The sequence below is a fragment of the Barbatula barbatula genome (genome assembly GCF_947034865.1).
Source record: "Barbatula barbatula genome assembly, chromosome: 8".
NCBI classification, from domain to species: Eukaryota; Metazoa; Chordata; class Actinopteri; order Cypriniformes; family Nemacheilidae; genus Barbatula; species Barbatula barbatula.
The window spans coordinates 19,807,472-19,834,489 of record NC_136771.1 but is presented as its reverse complement, the minus strand read 5'-3'; the positions used below and the strand labels follow the sequence as shown (position 1 = coordinate 19,834,489).

Here is a 27,018-nt window from a genome sequence, read left to right as displayed (position 1 = left end):
TCTGTGTTTTGTAAATTTTGCACGTACACACCGATTGCCAGCAAAGACAGACATATGACTAAGTTTGACTTACCGCACGCAGTTCATGTCCGACATCTTTTAGCACTGGGACTGCACCATCTATCAGTTTTAAAATCCAGCGTTACATCCACCGTTTGGTGTTGTATACACCTAAACTTCAATATCGCAAGAGTAACAAGCTGCAGCGCAGCCCATCTTGACGCAGCACAGATAAGCTTGGCGGTAAGTGGCTCTAGCTCGTCGGTTGGTGTGTGGGCAGGCTCTTTCTTTCGCCTTGCCATGCTTTTCTGGATGACACAGCAATCCAGAATTATAAAAAAAACTTTCTTAGAATGCATGATACCCGATCTTAAAGTCCGTGTTCTTGTACCATCCTGATCTTAAACTGTACATAAGTGCATGTGTAGGCCTACCGTCCCATTAAGTAAATTAACCAAACAGCTTTTCAAGAAGTTTAACATACTTGGATGAAAAAGAAACAATATTCACCGTGGTATAAATAGGGAGATTGTTAATAGGGAACAGGTGTGCGTAATGAACCAAATGATAATTGGGTAAAACAGCAACCAGTCGGGAGGAATGTTGGAAATGACAAAAGTAACCAAATATAACAATATATAAATAATACAACTATAGAAAAAAGGAGAACAAAGTGCAACAAACATAACATGCTGGACATTTATTGCTGGACAACAGATGTATAGAATGTGTAGATGTGAAATGTAAAATCCAGATGTGTATTTATATTGTGAAATAATTATTGCATTTTCCCAAAAATATGTTTATGGGTGGACCATCTGTATGTCTACTTCACATTTTAGCCTTCTTTACTTATTTTGGCACTCCTGTCAACATCACCCTATAAATTTGTGTAATTTGCAGTAACATTGCAATTGAATTTACCGCTAGTGTGTGCACACGATGACTAATTCATGTTTCATTACAACCATATATATAGCAATTTGTAATTTCTCATAAACAGTGGTTCCAAGTTTTGTGGCCATAAAATAGTTTTGTCCCAAAGCATTAGGGCTGGGCGATATGGCTTAAAAAAAAAATCTTCGATTTTTTCACAACAAACCCGATTTTCGATTTTAATCGATTTATTTTTTCTATTTAAAAACAAACTACAACTGACAAAGAAATTGCTCAAAACAAATGTACTCTTTATTTTGTTCTGATTTTCCTTTATGCAGTTTAATCTAAATTTCCCATTGGGGCATAAGTGTAACAGGAAACAAGCCTAAAAACATGCTTATAAACGAGATGGCAGGCCCTGCCATTGTAAACAGTGAAAATGTAGCTTATCCGTTTTCTAATAACCTCAAACTTACAGTGACACAATGCACCTTCAAAATAACTTAAAATATGAAAAAATAATTTAATTGTGTGTCCCTTTTTGGTCAAATAAATGTGGCAAAAATGACTGAATTAGAATGTACAAAAATACATACAGCAGTGGTATTCATAAAGTGCAAACAAAACTTTAAACAGTTTTCCTGAATCCCTGAAATTGTAAACAAAATGAAACATCTACATCCATTACTTTAGTTTCAACATTCTTCATTTACACATTTTTAGCCAGGAAGACAAGCCTGTCTACTACTACCTCTGGCTTGAGGCATGCCCGGTTACATGTAACAATGCCCCCTCCCAGACTGAAAAGCCTATCTGATGGGGCACTTGTAGCAGGGACAGACAAGTGTTATTTGGCCAGATTACTGAGCCTTGGGAAGTTTGGTTCGTGACGCTTCCACCACTGCAGTGGATCAGTGTCTGGGTGTGCCGCTACCCTCTCAACAAAATCCATGTTGCAATTAGACGAGAGCCGCTTGCCAGAAGCCCCTCCCATAACGCGTATTTCACTCACGAATGGCGCGAATTACACGCGCAAATGGCGCGAATTACACGCGTGAATGAAGCGAGTAAAATCAAAATGTTCAAGCGTCCAACTACTCGCGAATAGCGCGTTTTATTCGCGCAACTCGCGTTTGGTGTGAACACTCGAGAGCGTCGGTCGTAGAAGTTAAAGAGAAAACCGATTTTCATTAAAAAAAATCGCCCTAAACGTCAAATTCGAGTTAATCGATAAAATCGATTTATCGCCCAGCCCTACAAAGCATCTTTAAAATTTGGTGGTCAAGACATACTGATTCAAGCTTTCATCAAAATACACATGTTTTTGCTCGAGCCAGACACTGTTAGGTCAGCGGGCGCCCCATAGCACTGAGCGCGCAACCATGTCTGATTCCTCTCCCTGACATCCACAGCTCAAAAATGTCTTGTTTGTTTCACGAGCCAGCGTAAAAAGCCAGCTGCGTTTTAGCACTATTCCTTGTTTGATTGATGAGTATAGAATACAGACTGACTTGTGATATAAGAACACTATTTGGAAAACATTTACAACTTCTGGTTGGGATGCTTCAAAGATAGATTACTCATCGGGTGAGGCCAAAGATATCTTTCCTTCATTTAAGCCTATGCTCTAAAAGCATTTAATTTATGTACTTAGTCATTCAGTTCTGTTAACATATTTCACTCATTTAAGCATGTGTACTCTGCCAGGCCATGTAAGAATTTGGTTGAAGGCTCATAACCACACTGTCATTTCAATGTGTTACATAAAGCATTTTGAGCATTTTTATGGTACCCAATGTAGCATTCTGGAAAATGAAAACACTCTGTCCGCTCAGTAGCAGCTTTTTTTGTGAAAAGCTATACGAGTACCTCTCTTTTGGAAATTAGTTTGATGTAAAAAGTGTCTAGTAGTAGAGTGTACATGTACTGTTCTCTGTGAACTCTAAATGTATCCCCCATATGCCCTTCCTGTTGGTTGGAGGTTGGTTGATTCTTTCTGATGCCAGATAACAGAGGAATGTGTGGTCAGCTTTGTCTTCTCATGTTTGGCTACCTCTCGTTTGGCTATGGAGAAGGGAAAGGGGGTCATTAAAAAGAAAACAGGCAAGTAAAGAGATTCATATTGAGGTGAGGTACCAGACAGATATCGCAATGGCCTATCTTTTTCTCTTGTACATTTCTCACCATGTGTCAAAATATTGAGCCTCCGTAGCCCATCTTGCCGTTAGTTTAGTTCTCTCAAGAGTGTGACCGCTTCTTTTCCAATATTTTTGCATCGGGGGCATGACTGACTGACTGACTCTGTGTAGTAGAGGTCTTCACAGAGGACCCGAGGATCCAAATCTTATTACTTCGGGTCCCGGGTCTATTTAATATTTCTTATAATACCCGAGTCCGTTGGGTCTGGGGTAGTACATTTATGGCATTTCTCGGGTTTTAAGGGGTTCGGGTCCAACTTTAAGAATATTGGACGGGTTGGGTCTGTGTAGCACAATCACGGGTCTCTTCCGTTTGGGTGCACATTTTTGAACCTGTGAAGACCTCTACTGTGTAGTCTTTGCTTGAGCCGTGTTGCTGGGTCAACAGGGGTTTGGAATGCATAGGGATCAGGACTTGATTGTAGGGTGCTAAATTAAAAGTCTCATTTTTGGAAACTTGTGCTGATGTTAATGCTTGTTGTTTTAGTATTGCCCAAATAGAAGTCAGCAAGGTTGAGCAAAAGACCAACTATGACTAAACAAATCAGAAACTGTTTCTGCTTTTAGAAATGCACACTGAAACAAATGTGGCTCAGTATGTCATATTTCATCAGATTTCGTGTGCCACAAACTGCCTTCCAGCAATGCCAGTTCGCATTACAGTGCCCAATATCACCATGCTCACTGTTCCCCTGTGAAGTCACACACTGTTATAACAGAATTGAAGGCGAATGACAGCAGATGTAAACACAGGGCTGGTGAAAGCGTAGCGCGAAAGCAGAGAAGCTCGCCACCGACGCGAGACAAACAGTGTGATGCATCTGGTCTCAAACTGTATCTGACTGTGCGTCAAAGTTAACTGGCATTTTAGCATAGCACATCTTGGGACCATGAATGTCACACCCACGCCTTTTCCACTCAGAGGTTAGGGATGAGAAATGAAAATGAATGTTTTTTTATTTCACTGTTGGGCTCCTGTGTTGGGCAGATAATCACAAGAGCTTGCAACGAAGGCAATAGAAATCATTACATCATGGAGAGTTAGTGAATCTGCCCTTTTATCATCAGAAACCTGCACCTTGTTGGAATGTACACTTTATAGACTGGTCTGTTTGATTTGATAGCTTTCTTTGGCAACACAAACTATAGTAGTAGGCGCAACATATCGTTGCATCACGGAACGTTAGTAATTTTTTTCGCTATCATGCTACAATGTTGTTATTTGTTTTGGACTGTCGGTGTTCAACGTTTTCCTTAAGTATAAATTCACGTTTGTAATAGTATATAAAGATGTAATTAGGAGCCTAGTTAAGAGTCAAACATCTGGGGTTTGAACCAAATGACTTCTATTCCCTGTGTTTTACTGCCTCGCCAGCCTCCTCCCCGCCACATTTAAACGCCTTTGATCCTCGCCACATAGAAACACTCCAAGGAGCGTGTGTTTATAAATAGAACGTGAGAGGAAAAAAGAAGCGAGGCTTTCAAAATGTCAAGGCGGCACCCCGTATGAAATGCACTTCATAGCCTTATCAACCTTCCCAAAAGAGGAGAGAAAAGCTCTCTGGCACGAACCTGGATGCTAATGCTCCATCCGGTGATAATGCCAGCACCGACTATGCCATTGGGCAGCTATTTCATGCTTCAGAAAAATGTTGTTCTATCGACGATAAGTGGTCCTTATCAGGAGGGGCTCGTGATCCGGGGGAAAAGAACAACCTCAAATACTAAATGTGATATTTAAGCAATCAAACTCGCTGACCGCCAGACTACAAGGCCTGTGCGATAACATGAGGTGTTTGGAAGAGTAAGATTCGTTTGGACAAGTGACAATAGAAGCTCTCATCTGGAATTAATAGGGTAAAGCAGGAAGGAAAAAACAGTCCTGTCAGCCGTGTTCAAATCGTATCACTCCCTTTCATTCGTTGATACATTTTCTTTTCTATTTTCTCGTGCGCCTCGAAAATACAGGCTTCCAAATTGTCTGTTTCAGGCTCCATGCTCTAAGAAAGCATGTTATAACAAATTTGCTCATTTGATTAATTTGTTAAAAGTTCTTTCCTCAAGCTTTCCTGTTGGAACATGGATGTGCTTTATATCTTAATGGTTGTGTTTTATAAAATGCATTTCCGCTTAGCATTTGCTTTTAGGATGAGATTAGTGGGATAGGTCGTGCTAGACAGTGTGCCTGTATTAAGTCGCTCAAATCATTCTGTTCCTCTTGAGTACGGGTTTTCCCTCCAGCCAAGTGGTACTTGAAGTTTCTTTAGCGCTAGGTGCTTTGTTTGCCTGTACGATATAGTGAAAACGCAATGATGCGTAACACGGAAATAGAGCGTTGAGTCAAGAGCCTCTGCGAGGCCGTAATCTCTTGTCCAGGATGCCCAGTAGATAAGATGGCTTTTGTTCACGCAGTGTTTGTTAAAGTCATCAAGCAATCGTTGTTTAATTGCTTCCTTGATTCAGTGGCAGAAGTTGTTTCTCCAGGTTTTTGCTTGGAATTGACTCATGAAAACAACTTTTACCAAAATGTACAATTAGAGCGTTATTTAATTCATACAGTTCTCTCATACAAACAGTCAGCGTTTGCTGTCTGAAGTCCAGTACGGTATATCTGTTTAAACAAATAGTGTTAATGTTTTCTTAAAGTAATAAAAGGTTTGTTTGAAGTTGCAATCCCCAAACTGGTATGAGGATTCATCAAGCCTTGTGCTGTACCATCTATGCACTCCTGCATCACTAAAGCAAAAGTGAGATGGGGGTAGAACCCTTTATATGATTATAGTCAGTAAGGGGGGGGGCGGTGGGAGCTTAGCCTAGGGTTCCCTTCTAATACTCTTTCTTCTGACATAGGAATCTAAAGTATTCCTCAAGACTCTAAGAAAAACAGAAGGTAGAGAAAAAAATTGCTGAGAAAGTTTATGGAAGCATTTGCACAGGAGGCCTAATGCTGGGTTCGCACTAAATTCGCGTTCCACTCTCTTTATTACTTAGGGTTTGTTATTTTTGCGTGAGTGACGCATGTGGCAATCGCGCCACCCGATTCACATCATTCACTCTGCCTGATGGGAGTTCATGTCTATAAGTGTCTTTGCATTGACTTTGCTGAATTTGTGTTTGGTGTGAACCCAGTGTAAGAAGGCTAAAGAATGCAGGAGCACGGTGAGAAGAATTAACAAAGTCTTCACAAAGTGAATCGGCCAAACCAGCACATTCTAAACTGTTCTAACTCACCCTCTGTTTCTCCCACCTCCGGTACATATGTGAAGTCTTGTAGAGTCACTCGCAGAAGGTCAAAGAATTGCTCAGAGTTAGTCAAGCTTCGCTTTGATGATACGTGCAGCAGTTCTGTGATTGTCGAATGAGCTTACAGTGGCTAAAGTTGCGTGGTTCATTACACATCCTCTGCCAGAATATTGACAGTTTCTGAAGGCAACTCGTCTCTTTATGAAAATGAGCACCGGGGCTAAACAGGATTTTACATTTCGTAATCCTCTTTTTGACAACCTCCATAATCTTTCTTGGCTTTCTAATTTAGCAGTTGCCAGCTTTTTGCTATCTCAAATTGACGCTGTGCCATGTGTTTGTATGTGCAAATAGGAGAGAGAGTGAAAAGAAGGTTTGTTTGCATATATTACATTTGTCTCTTGTTCTGTAAGTAAGTATGCGCCATAGTGCAGAAGGTGGTAAGGACTTTTCTGTCCGATTTTTACTGAAATTGACCGTTGTTAAGGAGACAGTGAATGATTGAAAGAAGATGGCGTGGGATTGGTAAATGACCCGAGCCAAGAACTCGGTCACTACTGCACAATATGTTGGAGCACATGCCCTACCCACCAGGCCATGGCTCTGACAAGATCCTCGTTCTGACCCTTATTATGGCCAAGCCGAGAAACAGAAGAGGAAAGGGAGAATGGAGACTAGGCTATTCCCTAATCCACTTAACATTCTCGTCATTGTGGTCCTTGATAGTCTTTGCCAGGATACAAGCTTTAAAGGAATAGTTATACAGAAATTAAAAATCAGCTGTCATTTACTTTCCTTTCATGTCCTTCAAAACTCTTTCTTTTGTTTAACAAAAAAGAGGTATTCATAGCAGAATATGAATGGTGGTTTTTGCTTTACAATTAAAGTGAATTGTGACCGTATTTTAAAGGGTTGTAAAAGGAATACAACCTTCTAGGAAATAGAAATTCTATCATCATTTATTCACCCTTATGTCATTCATAACCCGTATATGGTCCTTTCTTCTCTGGGAGATATTTTTAGAAATGTCTCAGTGGTTTTGTGACAATACAATTGAATTCAAAGGGGACCCGTGTTGTTTGGTTACCAGCATTCTTCAAATTGTCTTTTTTGTCTCCTGCAAATGTTTTATATAAGATTTTACTATTATTTTTGTCCCGTTGAGATCTTGATATCCCCTGGACCCCATCTACTTTCATTGTATGAATGAAAACCAAAAGTTTTCACAGCTTAAAGTGATAGTTCATCCAAAAATGTAAATTCTGTCATCATTTATTCACCATCTTGTCATTTCAAAGCTGCATGAGTTTATTCCGCAGAAGACAAAAGAAGATATTTTGAAGAGTGTTGGTAACCAACAGTTCCCATTTACTTCTATTATATGGACACAAAAGTGAAGTGAATGGGGGCCAGTTAACAACATTCTTCAAAAGAAAGTAAGTCATACAGGTTTTTGGAATGAAACTGAGAGTAAATATGGGTAAATGATGACAGAATTTTTTTTTTGGGTGAACTATCACATAAAGATTAGAAGCAAGTATTGATTAAGTTAATTTATGGTTGTTTAATATGTCATTGGGTATGTTAAACTGCTTTTCCACAGATACATCCAAGGTGAGCCATATTGAGTCAGTGTGGGCCGGTCAGATAGCTGTGAAAGGTCTCGCTTTAGGGTAAAAAAACGAATAGACAAGAAAAAGCAGAGAGAAAGAAAGACCTGCTGAATTTCTGTCATCGTATTCTGTAGCCTTAAGGCAGGTTTCACAACTTCCTGAACCACGTTTATTCGAAGGTGTGGCAGAATAACTTTGAAACACCTCAATGTAATGAGTGAATCACTGCAATAACAGACTGTTTGGAAGTTTTTATTTCCTGAACACTGCTGTGACTCATTTGTAGATACAGTAATAAAACAGTTTGGGAGAGATTTTGTCCAAAGTGCTGTAAGCGAGCTTTCTGTGCAATTTATTTGTTGACGATTATATGAACTATTAAGTCAGAGATTTAGCTCTGTAGAATTCCTAAAGCTTCTTTAAAACAATGAACAAGTCTTGAATTAACAAAACCTTTTCTCAGTCAGGGTTTGCTGTTAGTGCAAAGGGCTTGTGTTTATGAATCAAAATCCTGTTGGGAATGTTTATTGTTAGGTAAATGTTCCTGCATGTGAATAATGTGGTTCTAATCCACTCAACAGGGGGTTTAGAACGAATCGCTTATGATGTTGGGTTGAAGATACTTTTACACAAGGCATAGTTTTGGCATGGAAAACAAGCATGACATGATGGTTGAACTAAACAATGGACTTTAGTTCTGTTAATCTGAAATATGTTTATTCAGATGTGCAAGTATATGTAAATATTTTGAAGAATGAGAAACATTTTAAATTCAGCTTATTGTGAATAATACATTTGCATATATTTTTTGTGAATATTCAGTGAAAATTTTACAATTAACGGCGTCTGTGGTTGTGTGAAATAGCTCTGAGCATTTTAAACCTTCAACTAAAGTAAACCGTCGTGGGCCAGCAGTTTCTGCGATCATGTGGTTGGTGCAAGTTTGAATCTTGCTTGCAACTTGATCTGTTACCCACTTTAGTCCCCACCATTGTCATCGCTATATTGTTTTGTATTTTAAGGGATACAGCGGACCAAAAAATATAAGAAGTAGCTAGCCTTCTATGTCTTGCTGTCCCCATGAAGTGTTTGTTGGCATGTTGATGAAGTCATTACCCACTGCCGTAGGTCATTAAACCTCTTTTGGCTTTGATAAGGAATTTTCTTTTTGTGCCTATCCCCCAGTCATCCAAATGCACACTCAAGTACGGAGACCAGTACTTGGCAGTCAAAACGTATATCTTACACCGTGTCTACACAGGACGTGGCACAATGTGACAAGTGACAATAGAACGCATTAGAACCCATTATAATTTAACATTTTGTCCACACTGGATGTGTTGCGACAAGACGATCCCATTAAAACAAGCCGTGTGTTGCATCGCAAAGTCGAAAGTTAAGAATTGTAAATGTAATAGGTACAGAATAGGTATCCGTATTGGCATCGGCAGATATCACTCTGAATAATCGCAATCAGTCTCACTAGAGAAATTTTGCATCAGTACATCTCTAGTATTTATAGACCGATAAGTGCAGGCCAACAGTAGGACTTAGACTCATGATAAGTTACACCCCTACAGCTAATACTAAGTGTTAGAGATTTTACTCCAAGTATTACCCTTAGGCATGTAACTCATCCTCCATGTAACCACCGTATTCTGATCATTTTTTTGGCAAAGTTTTGCACGGGCACCAATGCTGAACATTGAAAGTTTGCAGTTGTCAGCCATTTTGTGTTCTTTTTAACAACGTTTACTTCATTTCTCATGCACATTTCTTCAACAGTCGTCGACAGTGTAGAGTTTATAACAACCCAGATGTATGAGCCTACCTACACCCAGATAGCCATAAGCAAGATGAAGAGAGCTATCCGTTTCTTTCTACCCACCTCCTATATTAGAGCCTTAAGCTAGCCAGCTAACGTCAGGTGTTCCTGATCAATGATGAATAGAAAAACAGGGTAAAGAAAGTAAAAAACACCTTGAGCATGTGAAAAGGAGCTGTTTTCCCTTGTCTGTTTTAAAGCAGTACAGCTCTTCTTTCTCATTTTAACCCCCTCGAGGTTGCGTCAAAAGTTTGATGAAGCCAGTTAACAAAACAACGAGCCCGTAGGACACTTGAACTGGAGCTGTGCGCTGTGGAAAATATCGTTCTGAAACAAACATGATATTGTTCTCGCTCCCTTACGTCCTCATGTGACGTGAAACACGATGCGCGTTCTCATTTACGGCTGTTATCTGCTTGTACTTTGTAACTAAACAAAAAAGTGCTGAGTTGGCCTACATGAGGTTTAAGAACCAGTGAATGAGACCATATAAGTTTGAAACCTGAACAAGACCAGGTTTTAGGATTTCCTCGCCAGCTGGATATAATCTCAAAGTTTAACGGCTCAAGTTTAATGAGCTTGAGTTTTCAATGACAGGGCCACTGTAAACTTTGGCCAGGGAGTGTCTCTTTACCTCTCTCTCTCCATTCATGCAAGCTCACCTATGCCTGCTTCAGAAACGATGAGATCACTCGGATACAGATAACCTCACGACAGGGTTTTTTCAGGCAAGCCGAACCTTTTTTGCCCTCAGATGGCCCTGCTCTTTATTTGGCAAGATGATACAATAAAGCCTAATGAATCATTGTGCTACATAAATTATGCCACACCTTCATACACCAGTGCGCCTGCAGATCTATAGATCAAAGTCCTTACACTCCTTTGCATTCCTGTTGTCTCGCTTTCTTCCCTTCATCTCTACTCAACATCATATGTGATGGATTTGGTTGCTCTTTGTAGGCAGAGCTGATGTTTGCGCTTCGGCGGCCTCCACCTCCTCTTCCAACCCCCTCTCATTCTTTTATGGCCTTGAAACAGACAGTTTTGACCGTCTGAATAGGCGGACTGTTGACACAGCTGAATGCAATGCAGCACACATGGCCCGTGCTCCAAACAGCTGTAATGTTTTTAAATTGCAAGGTGGAGAGCTGAACAGGTGACTTACGCTCAAAGCAAGCTGAGTTTAATAAAGGCATTTTACTCTTAAGAGGTTCAGAAGACGATCTATAAGAGGTATTAAGTTCCCTTCAAACCTCTCAGAGCCACTTATCTGCTTCTTAAGCTTCCATTATCATAGGCATAGAATGATGGACATTGGATTTTCAGGATGTAAAATGTTAGAGATGCTATTTACAGGTTTGCATAGAGATTCACACCTAGAGAAATGAATAGGACGGCTAAACAATACATGTTAAATGATGTACAGTCATATTGCTGGTCTAGAAAAAATAGTTGACACTTTGTTATATCACATGACCCGACAAACATTTATCTCTTTTTTCAATTTCATTTGAATTATGGGTGGGAAATACAATTTTGAATCGTGTTATCCAAAAAAGATGATGTATATATGTTGATGCTTCCAATGTATCGTTTGTTCTCCTCAGGTGTGATTCGGACACAAGAGTTGCTAGATCACGAGACCGTGCCACACTACTGGCTGACTGTCTATGCCACTGACCGCGGCGTGGTCCCACTCTCTACCTTCGTTGAGGTGTACATCGAGGTCCAGGATGTCAACGACAATGCCCCTCAGACTTCCGAACCCGTATATTACCCATCCGTCATGGAGAACTCGCCTAAAGATATCTCCATCATCCATATCGAAGCGTTCGACCCGGACACAAAGTCCAGCGAAAAGCTCTCCTACAGGATCACCAGTGGGAACCCTCAGGGCTTCTTCAGCATCAACCCTAAGACAGGTGAGCACGTCCGGGCTCTCTTTTATCATCTTACGGATCTGTGTAAAGATGCCTGGAAGGGAGACAGGAGTAGAAGCAGAGAGAGACATTTACTCAGAACAGTGATCGATCTGTTTTTTTGAATTACAGATTCTAAAAAATGTAATTCAGTCTTCCTCAGTTCAATCAAAAATACATGTTTAACGTCGGCTTCATTTGAGCTCAAAGCCCGTTCACACAAAGTGTTTTTTGATGCGAAAAAACATTTCAAAGCTTCACACTGAGTCTGAAATATCACACAACAGTGGTCAAAAATAACATACCAGAGTGAATTTTGCTTTCGTTCAGATGCGATGTTTTCAGAGAATGGCAAATATTGGGCATTGGAAGCAAAAGTGAAATGTTTGTGAATATTTTGTACTTTCACGTGGTTGTTTATTTCTGACTTTGTGTGTGTATTTCTCTAATCTAAGCACAGTCTAGTATTTATCCTTTTACAAAATATGATATGGCGATGGCACTTAAGAATTACGCTGCAGTCACACTAGACTTTTGTTGACTTTCATTCATACGTATGCGAATGCGTCAGACCGGAAACGCCCGTCTAAAGATATTACTCATTTCACCGCATAGCAAAGTTTAGGTTTGGTGAACTCTGACCTACGAATGCATGAGACCAATAGAAGATCAAAAGTCAAAAGTTTAGGATCACTTGACAAAAATGTTTCTCGTGATCTTAAAAATCTTTTTAACTATACGTGTGTGTTTCAATGTTTGAACTTTCTTTTTTTAGACAAAAATATAATTGTGCCAACATATTAATATCTTATGTTAGAAAACATCATTTTTGAAATAAACAAAATTGTGAATAAAAAGCAGCCAATAAGTGTCCAGCATAGATGGAAATTCCTTTACTGTTCCCAGGTTGAGACATCAAGGATATGGATGATAAAATAGAGTGTATGATTTAGCATTTTGAATTCTAGGCAAAGGGGACAACTTTTAAGATGCTTAAAGTTCATTTATTTGGGATGCTTTTGGTCACATAATTCCCACAGTTACGGTTGTGTTTTTCTATGGTTTTTAGAGGTTTACTTTTATTTTAAAATGTGGAAAAATAAATAATGAGTAAGTGATGCTAAACTTTTGACCAGTAGTGTCACCACATCACAATGAATGCTGCGCTTGCATGTTAACAAGCAACATTTCTGTTAATTATTTATTTCGCACACACGCTACTCTGTGATTAATTTACCAAAGAAATATCTGCTTTTTAGTGCATAATATGTCCCAGAACTCGCACCACACTCATTTAGCATTTAGTCCATCAGAGTAGATATCCATTCTGAGATACTCTGAGTGTCGTGCTGAGGTCTCAGACCTGTATTTTTACAAAAATCTGCTGAAGCATAACGTTCAGTACAATACGCAGGGAACAAGCCTCGCCTTATGTCAGTTCCACTGCTTGTTCTTTTTTTCTCACTCCGTCTCACTCACCCACTGTCACCCTGCTCTATTTCTCACTCTCTTCATGGATCACTGTGAACGCATATGGGGTTTGCTAAATGGACCCACACTAAATATTCTATACGGCATTGGTTCCCCCCTCGTTCTTCACTCCCCTGTAGAGCAGAACACAGTTTTGCCGCATACTGAAGAAGAACAGGCATTAAAAAACGGCAGATCCAGAGGTGGGCCGCTGTGGGGAAGTATGAAATGATTCACGTCGGAAGTTTAGGGCTTTTTTTAAACATGTTAGGTCAGATAACCTTGTGCCTGAGATATTGTTGTCTGAACTTGTTTTAGTGCGTTCAACAACTTTTCAAAGAATTGTAACTAGTGTAAGTACATTCCATCATGAGAATTGTTTTGCCTTGGGAGATATTAAAATAGACAAATGTCAGTTGTTGACAAAAGAATAGCATATCCCATATCATTTGGATTGGAAGAATTGAATGAAACATTTCTGCATTTTTATTTACTGAAGAGAAGGTATCTCGCAAATCTGAGCACAATGCCTCAGATTTATTTTAAAAATTCCAGAGGAGGCACGTGTGATATTACCATTCTCTTTTTTCCAGAAGAAAAAACAGACCAAATGTCTCCTTCTTCTCGAGTGCGTTGCTGTCTGCAAGGAACAATAAAGATATACAAAATATCTCATTATTGATTTACCGTTGGGTACACTCCTCTCAAATTTTCAAGATTTTAAAGGATGTAATAAGGACACGCAATGTGAAAGTCGGGCTTTGTTACACTTGAAAGTAACTGGTCTGAGAAATTCTCCCTGACGTCCCATTTCAGTTGAAGGTCTCGGCCAGTCTGTGAAAGCTGGTGGCCAGCCTCTCTCACAGCATTTTACAGACTTGTGTGGTCTTTTTCCCCCGTGCAGTCACATACACAAACGTGAAGGTTATTTTTGCTAGCGGTGGCCAGTGAGATTTTTCAGACCAAATAAGGGTTTGTCCTCCAACAGTCTGTGTTCTCTCACTAACTGTTCCACACTTGGATCTGTTCCAGGGAAAGAACGAAAAACAAAAAAGAGAGGAAAATTGAGACAGTCTGACTCTGCTTAGTCGTTGAACATTAACCGTTCTGCCACGGGTGTGTGGGTTATTATGCCGTGTTTGTATGTGTAACCATGAGAAACAGATAAGAAGCCATTGCAACACTTGTAGTTTTAAGTGCCGAGGTTTAACATTCATAGTAATCGACGGTTCAAGAGACGTTCCTATTTTGACATCTTTAAGGTGCCAAGCAGATCTCCGTAGACATAACAGATATCGCTGTAATGTGGACGGCACATAGCACGGGGAAAGCACCCAAACACTTTTTTACTCCGACATAACAACTGAGAATCATCAGGAATGGATCCAGCTCGCTAGATAACATACGGCCGCATAGGGTATACAAGTCTGCCAAATGAATTCAGTATCTTCAAGAGATTTGCTCCACTCAGACCTGTTTACATCGTGTTCCTCATCCACTTCAATTTGCATCATTTACTTAAACAGTGTTTCTAAAAATAAATACGGGTGGTTATTTTCGATCAGTCGAATGATTCAAATTCAGCCTCAAGGTTGATTGGTTTGGTACACATTGATTTTCATTTAGAGCAGGTTTACACCGGCTTATCATGGACGATGAATGACAAAGATGATGATCTCACTCTCTGCTTTTGAAGAAAATAAAGGTGCACCTACACAGTGCGACTACAGTGTTTTTTATTGACCTAAAAAAAAGATGGTGAGTGAGTCTTTATCTTTTACCAGAGGTTAATATAGCCTGTATCTGGATTAAAGGTACTTAGGAAATCTGCTGCGGTGAACTGAGAGAGATATTGAGAGCGAGGGCATGTTTGAGAGAGGCGTTGGGTGTGTACCTGAATATCAAAGCCTGTCAAACATTCATCACAAGACACCTCAGAAGTCTAAGAAGCAGGGCTGAGGATAGAACCGAATCTCTACACATGGGTAAAAGCAGCCATTTTGTGTGCGTTTGTGTGTGTGAGACAGTTTCGTAGCCCTTGGTTTTGTTTGATTCAAACGAAGCCGTCATTCACGAATTTCCTCACAGCTGCTTTATGTGATATGGCTCAAAGCCATAAAGCAATTAACTCATACCACTCACCCTTATCGTAAGTCGCAAAAACACCACAGCTACCTGCATTGTTTCTATTTAAATAAGGTTTCTTTGGGCACCCGGCCAACAAGTGTACCACAGAGTCCCATTCGTCTCAAATCTAATATCGTGTTTAATTGTAATCACCGCTGACCTCTATATTAGTATTGTTTCTTTTCCAAAACGTCACGCCTAGTGATAAAGCAGTTAAATATACAGGAGGCTAAACCTCTGTAATTACATGCCTGGAAACAGCGAAGCGCTGCGCTGGCGCATCTTCAAAGCTGCTTCGGAAAAAATAGGACCTGTGGGAAGAATCCGAATAAACTTGTTTGTTGGTTCGTTGGTGGCGCACATCTGCAGCATCTTGAGTTTGATTATTTGTTTGTCGGCAGACATTTTTGTGCGCTCGATCACAAAACCTCCTCGGACGATATTGACTGGTTGATTTAGTTGTGAGCGTGTGTGCGTGCGTGTAAGGGCTTGGATGAAAGGTTTTGTTTGTCTTTTGGCAATAGTAATGAGGTTGTAATGCTGCTTTTGAGTTTCATTGAAGGGGACATGTCATGAAAACAGGATTTTCCTTGATCTTTTGAAATAAGAATTCAGCGTATTCACATTGCAAAGCTACTTGCCCAGTCTTTCCAGACCATTCATAGAAAGCAAGCTGCAAATGTGGTTCGTTCAGGGATGTATGAATGACCGTCTGATCTTTATGCAGAGGTTGATATAGAGATTATTTACGGTGTTGGCTGAAAGTAATGTTGAAGGGGGCATATTTGTACAATATTTGCTTTTAATGATCCATCAGGTTTGATTTGCTTTTAATGATCCATCAGGTTTGATTATATATATATGGTGGTCGGCATAGCTGGGTCATATCTGTTTGTGCTGTGTGGGAAAACAATCCATTACAATCAATGCATGTGGACCTCGCTAGGTGCTTGGTGCATGATCTTAGCTTGTTGTAATGATAAGGACAGATTTTTACTTTACTTTATTTTTACTAGCTGGTGGTGTTCTGGATCTCGAATAAGTTATACGTTTTATATAAAACCCCAAAACAAAACAACCACCATGTATAATCAAATAATTAAACACATTTCTTTACCACTGATATCAAACATCAACAGAATAAAATAAAATTCTGTGTTCTTAGTTTAGCAGGACTTGTGGGAAACCATCTCGTGCTGCAGTCAAAACTGTGCATAAAATGTATTCATTTAACATGTTAAGACATACTAGTCTTTTAAATTATAGCTTTAATGGAATAAATATATAGACTGTTTAATGACCCTGGGATATTAATATTACAGTCGTCACCAAGTACAAAAATGTTCTGAAACTACACCTCCAGGCCATTCCGTTGGGTCGTTTCTTCAGTCACAGAGACTGCACGGAGTCTCCCACCCAATACGCCTCGTATTTTCTATTTATCTTGCCCTGTTGACCGGAAAAAGTGATTTTATGTAGACCATTTTGGCTGACGCCATGCATTTTCAATGACGTCCGTGCCCCCAGCTATGACACGACACCGACATACAAGTCTATATGTACTACACAGCCCCTGTAGAGCGTTGCTCTCGTTGAAAGCTGTGCCACAGCTAGACTAGAATGTTACAGGGAGAGAAATGTGGTTCTGCGTCGAGTTTAGGTTTCGTCCTAGAGCCGCATTCATTGTCACTGTGAGTGCAGATTTGTTCAGCGAGTGTGGCTGAGGATAATGAGCCCATGCTGCAGGTGAACGGATTGTTCCTTTGTGTCAGGTCATGCAAAAAACAGACCGTTTCAACTGACCTCAATCTTTTCCTTACAGGGCAGTTAAAGTGATGAAGAGAGGGCAAGGTTGTGTTCTTGCATAAATATCCGTGTGTGTCTGTATAATGTGTGAATAACAGTACACCAGTGTGTGTTCCCGCATAAATGTGATTGCATTTGTTACACACGGCGTATGCTATGCTAGTGCGTATTTTTTACTCTCTGATTCTCGTTTGCACCTTCTTCTTTTTTACTCCCCCGGTATCTTTGTGGTCTATCCCAGAGGCCTTTGCTCTGTGCAAGCTGTGTGGGCGGACCGCTAGCCTCTCCATCTACTCCTTTGCCCTCGTAAAACACACCCTCTGAATGACTACACAATGCATTTTTTGCTCGGCCGTGTGTAAAAAAGATCTTCCCTCACTCTACCTGTCAGTGTAGAGAAATTAACCCACCTGCTAGAGAGCCGCTTTCAGACTGCTGTTTCCGAAAGCCCCCTGCTGAGTCGGACTTTGAGCAGTGCGATAAAGAAAAAAAGACTGGATTAATAGAGCAGATGCATTCGTGCAGAGAGTGAGAAAGAGAGAAGACAAGGGAGGGGTCAAATGTCAGTTTTCTTTATAACCTTCAATGGCGTTTTGAATTTAAAGAAACAGTTGAGCCAAAAATTCTGCCTTCATTTACTCGCCCTCAAGTTGTTCCAAATCTGTATAAATATCTTTGTTCTGATGAACACAGCTAAATATATTTTGAAGAATGTAAGAAAGCAAACAGGTCTGGGGCACTTTTGACCACCATTTAATATTTTTGGTGGCCAAGAACTGTTTGGTTACAAGCATTCTTTCAAATATCTTTCTCTGTTTCTACAGGAAAAGAAAAAATGTATACAGAATTGAAACAACTCAAGGGTGTAAATGGTGAATTTTGGGTAAACTGTCCATTAAAGTGATATTAAAAAATACATCCATAATGGCTCATGTCTCTTAAAGCATAAAAATAGCTTTTTGGTATTGTCAGTTCTATTGAATCGAGAAAATGTATTTGCTGTAATTATAATTCCTATGAGAATTGGTACTGCATTTTGGATTGTTTTTTATTTAAAAGCAACATTGAGCTATTTTTTCATCACATATTTGCGGCAAAGTTTGTAGTCTCTAAGTCTGTGAAACACCTCTCACAAAAACATGACACATCATGTTTGTTCCTCATTTTTATAAGGCATAATGCAGTACCCCTTGTGTCGCCACATGAAGTTTCTAAACATTTGCCAGTCAGGATGATTTGATTTACTCACATCACAAAAAAACAACAAACTATTGTTCTTGCAGATTACACAATGCACGTGTTTCTAGTCAAGTTAGCAGCCACATGCTTCAGTTTTACCCCCAAAGCCATTTTAACAGCATTTGGCGCTCATAAAGTGTTCATTTTGCACTTTGCGTATGCAGGTAGTCTCCGTGTATGGGAATTATTCATCTCGCCGGCGGGCAAATGAGAAAGAATTGTGCTCGGCACAATGCAGGCAGCTCTAGTTCTGTAGCACAAACCACACACACACAAACACACAATCACGTTCTCAAAATCTCAGATCTCAGGTGTAATACCTGATATCTGCATTAGCTTTCTCTTTGTCCCTTTCACACTGTAGTTTTTAGCTCGCGGTGCTGATAATATCAGGAACACAGGCTGCCGGGATAGAAATCAACTCAGATAATTAGATGTCTACGAGCCACCTCTGCGCCTTTGAGCTCCGCTCGGCTTGTTTAATTGGAGTGAAAGGAGGATATCACGGCAAGACCTGCTTTCCTCTCCTCTTTCCTGCTTTCCACTTTCCTAGCATTTTTCTGCGTTTTGATAGCAGACAAATAGGGGGTGTTTGGCAACAATGCCAGGCACCCTTTTCAAAGGGTTCAACCTTGAAAAGAAATGGATACAGCGTCTAACAACTTCCTGTCGTTTCCTGCCTTTTAAAATCCCACAGTTGGCACGAGTCACAAAAGGTTATTAAGGATGTAAAAGTAAAATGAGGCGCCGAGGCAAAAACACGACTCGCACCCCCCTTCCGTGTCATTCCTGTGGATAAAGTTGCAGGGTTTTAGAGGCCCGTGAAGCGTAGCCAGCAGCGCACCTGTCCTGCTTGTTTACTGCTAACCTACGGATTTCACACGCCGGAAATCTTTGCTGATATTCAATCCGTAAGCAAAAGTCCACAAAAGAAAATATCCTCTGATCTCAGATTGTACTTTGTGCAGCGTTCACAGAAGCTCTCCGTAGGCTATTTTATTGTTTGTCTGTGTAATATATGCAATGTAATCCACCACAGTGAAAGAAGCTTTTTAAAAATCTTTCCCTTAAAGAGGAAGTTTACCCATTTTTTTTATGCTGACATAGTTTTTCTAATCCAGTTTAATGTGCGAACCCATTATTAGGCTCTCAAAGAATGTGTTGCTATTTTAATCAAACAGCAGGTTTGTTTAAGCAGACATGTCTTCTGGTTCAACAAATGCTACATGCTCACGTCGGTAAGATCTGTGTGTCAGAACAAAAACCGCGGTTTTGCATTTATTACTTTCGCTTGGTGGCGTGGAAACACGTTTCACTTTTAAAAGACAGGGCGAGTGCTTTTATGGCTCTAGCAATCTCACAAACAAAATTAAACATACAGTCGTGACCTTGCATGCACATGCTCGTACACAGTTAGGAATGCAGCGATTTATCTCTGTAAATCCAGGTCGTCCTCATGCATGAGTGAGCCATGAGCCCTGGAATACTCTCATCAGAAAGAATGTTTAGAAAGAGACATTATCTGGCAGGGATTTGTCTCTTTATTCTTGTTCACTGTCTCTCTCTCTCTCTCTCTCTCTCGCTCTCTCTGTCTGTCTGTCCCTCACCCACACACTAAATGGAGTTAGTATACCGAATAAAGCATAGGTCTAAAAGCTCCCTGTTATCTTAGTCACTCTCTGATAGGAATTTCCTTCCATCGGCTGCCCCATTTCTAGGGGCCTTGGTTGCTAAATGCGGCGACTGAGTTGAAACCGCTGGACGGGGCTGATGGGAATTATACGGATGATGTCGGCTTTATCCACCAATGAGTGTAAGAGGTCCTAGTGTAAAAATATGCACTCTCGAATATGCACAGGGATTTCAATCAAATTCATTGAAAAGGCAATGTTTTAAGTTGTGATGATGAGTAGAAATATCAGGGAAATGGTTATTCAGCCTTTTAAGTTTAAAGCGTTTAGACAGGCAGTAAATAAAAAAGGCATTTAATGGGACAGTTTACCCAAAAATTCTGACATTATTTATTCACCTTTGAGTTGTCCTAAATCTGTATACATATCTTTGTTCTAATGAGCACCGAAAAATATATTTGGAGGAATGCTTGTAACCAATCAGATCTTGACCACCGTTGACTACCCTAGTAGGAAAATTACAATGGTAGTCAAAAGTGCCCCAACAGTCTGCCTTCCATACAGTCTTCAAAATATTTGGTCACACTTCAGTATAGGGGGCAATTGTCACTATTAACAAACCATTAACCTCTTAATATGTTGCTTATTAACAGTTAGTAAAGTAGTTGTTAGGTTTGGGTATTGGGCGGGGTTAGGGATGTAGAGTATGGTCGTGCAGAATATGTGCTTTATAAGTACTAATAAACAGCCAATATGCCAATAATGTGCATGCTAATAACAACTAGTTAATAGTGAGAATTGCCCTCTATACTGAAGTGTTACCAATATTTTTTTTTTGAGATTTTGAAATTTATAAAGCAATTTTCCCTACTATGATAGTCAATGGTGGCCAAGAACTGTCTGGTTACAGGTATTCTTCCAAATGTCTCATTCTCTCTGTGTTCATCAGAACAAAGGAATTCATACAAGAATAATAACAACTTGAGTAAATTAAGACCGAATTTTACATTTTGGGTCAACTGTTCCTTTAAATAGTTGAAAGTTGCTTAGTTGCAGTACCCATTTGTCATGTAAGCTTCACTATGTGAATTCCCATTGGAAGTTGCTTTTTTTACGTTTCTGTGAGAATTTGCATAATGTTTGCAAAAATGTATTTCTAAGTTAGTTTAGCTTTGCAGTACAAATATCAGAAAATTAGCTTGACCTAAGATATCAGGGCTTGTGTTCTGAAGAAGTTGGTTTTATTTTAAGCTTACCTCTTAATGAAGCAATTAATTCGTTTATTTTTCATACCTCATTGGAAGATATAATTTTCTTGTTTTTAGCATAAACTTTCAGCAAAAGAGTCGTAGGGTCTTAACATCTTAGGTCACTTTTCTTTTTAAATGTATCTTAATTTCAGAATTTGTTTTAAATATTTGTACTGCAAAACAAGACAAAATACCAAGAAAGTAATGTATTTTTGCAATGCTCATGTCGTTTAAAATTACCACCTGTCATCAAAACGAACGACTTCCTCACACGGCAAACCTGTTTAAACACCTCTTAACTATTTTTGTTGCTCACAATATTACAAACGCTAGTCTAAATAGTGGCAAAAATATATATTTTAGCATTTGAGTGTTTTTTACTTATTTTGTGCATGTTGAGTGTGAGTGTGGCTGAGTCTGTATGTGCGTATCTCAGCTGGGTCTTTGATAAGCTACATTGAATGTTCTGCTGGAGGTTAATGGCGTAAGGCTAATGTGAGGCTTCTTAGAAGTGACAGCCCCAGCAAAGACCTGTTTTTTACCTCAAGTGTTACCCCTTTTCCTCTCTCTCTCAGCTCTGAAATGGCTGCCATTCACAACACACACACACAGTAAGTGTGAGTGTGTTAGAATGGGGAGGAGGGCAAGGGGGCATTCGGGAACGCTGCCCGGCTCTACCCACTATAGTGCGCATCTTTGTATGCATGCTCATTTGTCTATGTAGCCGTGACACAGGCTGTTTTGTGCTTGTTAGTGGGCCGCGAGAGCGTTTCGCATATACATTTATCTGTGACTGAGAGCAGTCCAAGCGCGTTCAACATGTGTTGGAGGACTTTAATGAGGAATGCGGCGCCTCAGCCTCACATACGAGGTGTTGCATTCCTGCCTGTTAAATGATACCGCTTCTTAAGTCCATCAATGGTCTTCCGTCTGAGCGAGAGAAAGTTCAAGAGAGGCTGAAAGAGAAAATAGCCCTTCTTTTTTCAACAGAGCAGAAGTGTTTTTGAGGAATGGCCAGAGTGTCATTTACCAAAGCACTCCATTGCTCTTTTTTTTGCCCCTTTTTCTCTCATTTCATCGCTTTCTTTTCTCCAGAGGGAGTGTGGTGGCACTTTCATCATATGAGAGATTTCACAATGTGTTTATTGTAGGAGTTACAGCGGTTAGCATTGAAGATTTTAGCCAAGGGTCACCAGTGCCAACTCTAAATACCTCAGAATACAGAGTCACGGATCAAATAATGAAATCTTTGGGCAGGATTCATTTGCTTTCTCAGAAACAATGAGGGTAAACATCATCCGAGGGCTCTATTACTAATGAAACGAGGAGGCTGCAAACAGAGCGTGATTCATATCCAACTGCCAACCTTCAACCCAATGCTGAATATCCATCATTAATTCTGTCTGTCTGTCTCTCGCTATCTCTCTCTAGCTTTGCTCTACCTACTCTTGAGTTTCTTGTTTTTCCTCTTTCCCAAAATGGCAGATCTATAATTTTCCCTGGCCACAATGCCAGAGACCGCTTTTTGGGCAGGGAAAAATGGGTTGTGGGTATGAACCATAGGCGTCTTTTTTGCAGCTTGTTCTTGTGTGTCTGTTCAACAGCCGTAATCCTCGGCCCTGAAATGAAATATACACATGCGCTCTTGTGGAACAATAGCCAGGTGAAGAATGGGTTCATGTCTTGGTTTTGTATTTGTTCCATCGCTACCACAGCAGACGTCATTCCACCACACCCTGCCTCGCATCCCTTATTCTTGTTATACATGCGGTAAACGGATAAAATGTTATTCAGCCAAAGTCACTTCCCGAGAGACGGTTTAGAATAGGCAGCTTTCACTATTATAACTTTGGATTGTCTAGCACTGAACATTCATATGATGATAAAAAATACCAGTTTTTCATTTCAATCATTAAATGTTCATGATAAATGTATAAATATGCTAAAAGAGCATACATTTGAATGTCTACCCTCACATATGCTTTATTTCAGTTGTCATGCGCGATTGAATGGAAGAGACGGTTAGTGGTCCAACACAGATTTGAACAGGAGCGAGAGGCGAGTTGTGGCCGAGCTATTTCTGCCTCCTGCATGTGTGCCATTGATGGCTTCTGGTTTCGGAAATCCTTTTTTCGGCACTAATCAGACGCGGTGCGGTCGGCATGCGGCTCTCGTGTGGCCGGAGCTGGCAACGTCCGCCACGCTCTCTGCCCCGTTTAATGTACCATTATAGTGACGGAGAAACACAAGTGTGCTTATTATCTGCAATCGAGATGCTCGGTAGAGAAAGCGTACTCGTTTACATTGTTGTTCGATGGTTTTTCTGCTATTTTATTCCAGTTTTTTAGCGTTCAATGCTCGAATTCAGTTTCAATTGGATTTCCGTTAACCACAGATCCTATTTTTCTGTAATGTTAAGCCTTTGAGAGAAATCTTATAACACTCACACACAAAATACAAATTCACACATATAGTAAACAGAGTGATGGTTTCCATCAGTGGAGTTGAAGTTGTTTGCAGTGATTGTTGTGTGGATGGCTAAGCATGAGGTTTGTGCTTTCAGGCGGTGTGTGTGTGTTTTATGCAAAGTATTTATTCAGCTTTGAAACAGTCAAGAGACAATAGCAAGGCCTGTTTCTGCTGTTCTGTGTTGCTGAATATGTGGTATTTATTTAGCGCTTATGTGTGTGTGTTTAGTTAACTATGCTTTGGGGGCAAAATTGTCCCCAGAAGTTGGCTAAATCTTTCAAAAAACCCTTTGGGAAGTAAAAATGATTAATAAGTAAAGTTAAAAAAGGTTTATTTTAAGAATGCAAGTCTGTTGTTTGTCTGTTGTTGTTGTTGTTATTATTATTAGCTTTAAATAAATGTACCCTTTGGATGACCAGATACTGTTAAAGGATTTCTGTTGCAGTATGTGAATTCGATTTTACTTGGATATTAGGATTGGATGTTAAAGTTGTGCATTTTTATTTACAGGTCTGGTCACCACCACATCTCGAAAGCTGGACCGAGAACAACAGGATGAACATATTTTGGAGGTAAATCAAAAACCCTACTAATGGCAGCCAATAATAGAAACACGAACTCATGAAAAATATGTTGCTTATTGAAAAACATGTTCAAATGCAGCCATGAAAAACCTCAGGAATTATATAAAGTCAGCAATGTGAAAGATTAAGAGAATGCAAAGATGCATAAAAAATCATGCTTATTCCATATTTATTTTTTAACTGATCCTTAAAAGAATTTCAAGTATTGAGTATTGTGGTGTTTAAACAAGAAAATGAATGTGTTAATCTATTTTTAAACCACACTCTTGCCCTATAGACATCAAAGTGCATAAATCGAAATTTAACTGGTTGCAAGACCAATTTTTCCCGCGATGAGAATTTTTCTATGATATATCGCAAACGATAATATATCGCCCATCCCTAATTGTAAATCACTTAGGATAAATACATCAAAATTTGTATGCAATAAACTTTCAACCTTGATTATTACTAGGGAATTTCCTAAGTCTTAAAAAGGGAGAAAAGACATTATTAACTCACTTAAAGCCACAAGCTTGAGTTTGCCACCAAACTAAACTGCAGGCATGAGGGGGATTTAGATATCCGGTGTGTGTGCATGTTTCGAGGGTAGGTGTGTAAGTGTGAGTGTATGTGTGTGTATGGGGGTGATGGTTTGCCTTTGTTCTCACTCAGTGTACCGTCTCGGGATTAGGCAGGCCAGAACAGGAAGCGTCACCTTGCCCTGCCAAAGTTTATACTTGCGGATTTTAATTGAGCTGCAAGCCTGTCTCTCTCTCTCTCTCTCTCTCTCTCTCTCAATAACGCTTTACCTCCCACTCCATATGTCTGCCTCCCAAAAACTGCAGATTGCTGATATCGTTACAAGTTATGTGGCCGAGACTTGAGAGACCAACGCTCCTTTAATTATCATTATGGATTGTGCAATTCATGGCCCGTGGCACGTTGTTTAATTTGGCAAATTTGTGCCCAACCCCTCCCAGCACTTTCATGCCATTTCTGCAAAGTGGAGCAAATGACAGGAGGGATGCGGACAGGAAATAAAAGCAGGGAGTTTGATTCACCCCGAAGCTTACGCTCACCCAGTCCGTCCTCCCGTCTCCTCTGCACGCCTCGGTGATGTGAGGAGTTCCACTTGACTTCAAAGCGTAGCTCGCTGACCGACAGACTGGAGGCTTGTAATTACCTAATGCCAACAATTCAGATAAATATTAGTAGTGCCAAACTCCCCTCAAGGTTAAATCTGTTCTTCTGGGTTTTAATTAAAGAAGCTTTCTGTTTCTCTTGAACTGCCTGAATTGGAGTTTGGTGGTGCGTGTAGATTTATTTATTTAGGTTGGATGCAGTTTATTTTACATTTAAGAGCTGTAAGGATTGATTTTGCAACTGACATTGCCTACTTAACTTTTATATTGCACTTTTAAATAGAACAGCGAGATTGCATACATTGCATTTGTGGCCGGGCCTGATTTTGAAATTCATTATAATTATCACACATGGATCTCTATGGGTTTAATAAAAAGAAATATAAACACACAATTAAAAGCATATTTATAAACAGAGGAACGGAATGCATCTGTAGAGAACTGTCTGGAGACTACTTGTCGTGGGTTGCCAGAAAAAGCTGGTGCTAATTAAACCCTGTATAATTAGACTGGTTTAGGGTCAGGACCTCCAGACACAAATCAGATGTATTATTATTGTGGCGTTCACAGGAAGTGTGGTTGAATTTAAAAACAGCAGAATGTGGAGTTCTCACAATACACTAGTATAAACAATAATGGGATATTTGATGTTGTCATTGATATTGTGTTCTACTACACATATCGTCCGTGTCCTTGCGAATCTTTGGATGTCCAAATTCGCTGTATATTAGGAAAAAAAAACGTTATTTTAAAATGATAAAGTTGAAAGTCGACAAGCACTTTAATGCTTTTCATAGGTTAGATATTCGCAAATCCCTGTGACAAACATAAAAGGTGGCAAAAAAATTAAATCACGAAATATGGAGATACAAGGTTTCAGAAGGACAGCAGCGATAATTGATAATAGTATCTGGTTGACTCTCCAACATAGTAGGTGGTGATATTGCACCAGTTTAAAGGAAAAGTTCACCTCAAAATTGTGTTAATTTTTAGTTACTTGTTTTAAGACAGTGTCTTTGGAACAAAAATATATTTTAGCTGACATCCTTGAGATTTCCAGGCCTCCTCATAGACATCATGGTTATAGTTGTTGTCAAGGTCGAGAAAAGTACTAAAGACATCTTTAAATTGGTTCATCCGCTCATAGTGGCTCAACTGAATTTTTTCGAAGCGACGAGAATACTTTATGTGCGAAAAACAAACCAAAATAACGATATATTGTTCACAGCTGACAATTTCTTTAAATGCTAATTGAAAGCACTCAATTTGTACCGATGCGGCACTTTGATGTCTGTAACTGGCGCATAAAAGTGACTCTCGGAAAGGGTTAATTGGTAGGCTGTCAGCGTGTTAAACCCCTCTTCTGAGAGTTTATGACCCTAATTTCGTCCCCTTAAAGCTTTGCTATTAGATGAAAAAGTTAGAAAAGGCTCAAGCTTACTAACTGATTTGGACAACTAGGCCACATCCACACGAAGCCAGAGCTTTGCCTGTCCGATCTCTTTGTTCCTTATCACAGCGTCTTCTCAAGAAATATCTGCGTTCACACGAATCCACTATACCGACTGAAACCAATGTAGTATACACGCCAAATCAGTATGTGTCGCTGTAATTCTGCCACAGAGATACACTAAAACAGAG

The 27,018-nt window shown here is 39.8% G+C and overlaps 1 protein-coding gene across 2 annotated transcripts in view; it reads left to right on the top strand.

The window, feature by feature from the left end:
* Window positions 1–27,018, top strand: part of fat1a (FAT atypical cadherin 1a) — a 74,641-nt gene that overhangs the window by 10,384 nt on the left and 37,239 nt on the right. For both annotated transcript variants that reach the window (XM_079463035.1, XM_079463034.1), the window contains exons 3-4: window positions 11,366–11,680; window positions 24,180–24,241. In XM_079463035.1, coding sequence (XP_079319161.1) covers window positions 11,366–11,680; window positions 24,180–24,241 — 377 coding nt within the window. The remainder of the gene's footprint in view (window positions 1–11,365; window positions 11,681–24,179; window positions 24,242–27,018) is intronic.